This window comes from Rhinopithecus bieti, unplaced genomic scaffold (assembly GCF_001698545.2).
Source record: "Rhinopithecus bieti isolate Rb0 unplaced genomic scaffold, ASM169854v2 scaffold_13400, whole genome shotgun sequence".
NCBI classification, from domain to species: Eukaryota; Metazoa; Chordata; class Mammalia; order Primates; family Cercopithecidae; genus Rhinopithecus; species Rhinopithecus bieti.
Window position 1 is genome coordinate 3,220,347 of NW_016807991.1, and position 3,680 is coordinate 3,224,026.

At 58.4% G+C, this 3,680-nt stretch overlaps 1 protein-coding gene across 1 annotated transcript in view; it reads left to right on the forward strand.

Annotated features, from left to right (window-relative positions):
* Nucleotides 1-2,502, forward strand: part of LOC108537434 (cerebellar degeneration-related protein 2-like) — a 16,935-nt gene extending 14,433 nt beyond the window's left edge. The window contains 2 exon segments of the mRNA XM_017884905.1: nt 1,072-1,779; nt 1,781-2,502. Of these exon segments, the coding sequence (XP_017740394.1) occupies nt 1,072-1,779; nt 1,781-1,961 (889 nt within the window). The 3' untranslated portion in view covers nt 1,962-2,502.
* Nucleotides 2,503-3,680: the final 1,178 nt, after the last annotated feature.

The following is a 3,680-nucleotide window of genomic DNA, read 5'->3' on the forward strand; positions in this document are numbered from 1 at the left end:
TTTTTTTTTTTTTTTTTTGAGATGGAGTCTCACTCTGACACCCAGGCTAGAGTGCAGTGGCCAGATGTCAGCTCACTGCAAGCTTCACCTCTGGGTTTACGCCATTCTCCTGCCTCAGCCTCTCAAGTAGCTGGGACCACAGGCGCCTGCCACCTCGCCCGGCTAGTTTTTTGTATTTTTTAGTAGAGACGGGGTTTCACCGGATCAGCCGGATGGTCTCGATCTCCTGACCTCGTGATCCGCCCGTCTCGACCTCCCAGAGTGCTGGGATTACAGGCTTGAGCCACTGCGCCCGGCCAGCTGATATAATTCTTATGACAACACTGTTGGGGGTGTTTTATTATGCCTACTCTCCAGATGATAAAATTGAAGTGCAGAGGTTGTGTGTCTTATCCAAGGTCACCTGTTTAGTAAGAGGTTCAGCCAGGATGCTAACCCAGGAGGGCTAACCCACTGTGCTTCTCAGTTCCCATTAAATCTAAGACCAGACAACCACTTAATAATGGAAAAATACATGTTTCATATGTAGTGGGTGTTTCAATAAAGGTCCTGGCAGGAAACAGTCTCTTACACAGAGTAATGGAAAAGTTTAATGAAGAAGAGGTGTGGGCAGGGCATAGGGAAACCACAGGGACACTATAGTGCCCCAGGGTTGCAGCAGAGTGGAGCTGCCACCAGGCCTAGGCCTCAAAGAGCAAGGGGGAAGGGAGGTTACCGGCACCTAGAATGTATGGAGAAGGCTGCCTGGTCACCATTAACCATGGAGAGCCCAAGGAAGACACACCCCACGGCCTCTGCTCCCCCCTCGGACCTCTAGCCAGTGCCTCCCATGTGCCAAGCTCAGGGGAGAACCAGGCTACCTGGCAGAGGCGGTCCGTGGTGGTCAGCTTCCAGGGGCAGAGAGCAGGGGGAGAAGGGTGGAGGAGGGTGGAGAGCCAACGGAGAGGGGCAAACAATTTCAGCCCAGAGAACAAGAGAGATGTAAGGGCTGGACTTCTCAAACTTGGCCGTGACCGTGACCACTGCCCTCTCCTCCGTCCCCACCCCGCTCGGGCTTCCACTCCCGGCCAGGTGCAAGGATGCTTTCCGCCTACACAGTTCCTCCCTGGAGCTCGGCCCGCGGCCCCTGGAGCAGGAGAACGAGCGGCTGCAGTCCCTGGTGGGGGCGCTGCGCTCCCAGGTGAGCCAGGAGCGGCAGCGCAAGGAGCGGGCGGAGCGCGAGTACACCGCGGTGCTGCAGGAGTACTCCGAGCTGGAGCGCCAGCTGTGCGAGATGGAGGCCTGTCGCCTGCGCGTGCAAGAGCTGGAGGCAGAGCTGCTGGAGCTGCAGCAGATGAAGCAGGCCAAGACCTATCTACTGGGCCCGGACGACCACCTGGCCGAGGCCCTGCTCGCACCCCTCACGCAGGCCCCTGAGGCCGACGATCCCCAGCCCGGCCGCGGGGACAACTCAGGCGCCCAGGACGGTGTCTCCTCACCTGCCGCCTCCCCAGGCCACGTGGTGCGCAAGAGCTGCAGCGACACTGCGCTCAACGCCATCGTGGCCAAAGACCCAGCCAGCCGGCACGCGGGCAACCTCACACTGCATGCCAACAGTGTGCGCAAGCGGGGCATGTCCATTCTGCGGGAGGTGGACGAGCAGTACCACGCGCTGCTCGAGAAGTACGAGGAGCTGCTTAGCAAGTGCCGGCAGCACGGGGCCGGGGTGCGGCACACCGGTGTGCAAACCTCGCGCCCCATCTCCCGGGACAGCTCGTGGAGGGACTTGCGCGGGGTGAGGAGGGCCAGGGGAGGCCAAGGCAGGTGAGAAGAGCCTAAGCCAGCACGTGGAGGCTGTCGACAAGCGGCTGGAGCAGAGCCAGCCCGAGTACAAGGCGCTCTTTAAGGAGATCTTCTCCAGGATCCAGAAGACCAAGGCTGACATCAACGCCACCAAAGTCAAGACGCACAGCAGCAAGTGACCCTTGCCCGGCCTGCAGCCTCCCCAAGGTGGAGGCCGTGGGGTCCCTCAGGCCTGGGCGGCACAGCTTCCAGAGAGCGAGCGCCCTTTAGCGGCCTGCCACCTGATCCGGAAGCACGCGACCTCCTGATCCGGAAGCACGCAGCATGTTCCCTGCTGAGCAGAGGCAGCCCACCTGTTCTGCCTCCCAGGAGCCCTTGGCCACCTCGCGCCAGCCCAAAGGCACAGCTCAGAGTTCAAAGCCAAATGTCCCCACTACCCCAGGGATCCCCAGCTCCTCCAGCCCCAGGCTTCCTGACCCTGCGCCTCACCCTCAGACTGGTGACCAGGCTTCTGAAAAGCCATTCTGGATCAGTTGGCTGTTTTTTGGTTAAGTTTGTTTTTTCTAAGAGATTTGCAATGCAAGGTCTCCTTGACCCCTTGCCACAACTGGAAACACTTGAAAGGGGACCCCAGGGCCAGCTGTTTCAGGGGTTTCCTGGACCACCCACTGCTTCTCCCCAGCCCTGATGTGCTGACATTCCCTTAGTACCAGCTGTCCCACCCCAAGGTCCTGACCAGGTCAGAGATGTCCCCTGCCATGCAGAGCAGGAAGCCTCAGCTGGGCCTGGAGTGTCCCTGCTCCAGCCCTGCCAAGGACAGGTTTCTCCCTGGATACTCTTGGCCCACTGCAGATCTGTAGCCAGTCAGAGGAGGAGGAGAAGGAGCCCCTCAGCAGACTGATGCATTTTCGCTCATAGCCAGCCTCCTCGGCTTCCAACCTGGGAAATGCCTGCTGGGCCTTAAGCTTTCCAGGGGCCGGGGCAGTGGGGAGCCCTCATCCCTTCACACCGCCTCCAACTAATCAAGCTTGGCCTCTGACTCCCCTCTCTGTGCTTGTCCCCATCTCAGGGACCATGATGTCTCAGTCACTCCATGCTCCCCACAGGCCAACCCTGGCACAGGTCATGTCTGCAGTCCCCAGAATGTTCTGGACATGCACCACCAGCCAGTGGTCCCAGTGTCCACCCCTGCCTGCCCTTCACTGGGGACTGGGGTTTTCATCCCATGCTGCATCTTGTTGAATTGGGATGGGGCTGAGGAACATGCTCCCTCCCTCCCTCCCTCCCATAAAATGCCTGCTCTTAACGTCCCACCTTTGTGGGGGGCTTTTGAGGACCCAGCTGGGTCAGGGGTTTTGCTTCAAGATGTCAGAAAGTCAAGGTTCAGCTAAGAGACACCCAGGTCCCCAGCTTGCCCTGAGCAGCTTCTGGTTCCTTCTGCCACCCTTTCTGAGACCCTAGAAACCAGAGGAACCATACAGTCAGTGGAAGGCGGGGACCCTGGCCTCTGTACCGGGAGCCCAGTGGGAACCTTCATGCCTTATTTATTTCTAATGGGTAAAGGGGTTTTCTTACCAAGCATCCCTGACCTCCTGGAGACACCACCTGCTTTCCGGGCGGCACTGTGAGAGGGAGCTGGTGGCGACTGTGTCCTTCTGTACATGCAACTGGGAAACTTTTGTCCTTTGAGGCTAGGCAGCTCCCTGCCCTCCGTGTGTCTCTGTTATCTGGGCAAAAGGACTGTGGAAGGGTGGGGGGAAGAGCTCCAGCCTGTTTGCTCCCCAGCTCTGTAGTGGCAGACCAGCATCACCTTTGAAGTATACGTGAGAGAAATATATTTACAAATGCTTTATTCTCTTCTTTAATAAAAAATGCACCAGTATTCTAAAAGCAGAAAT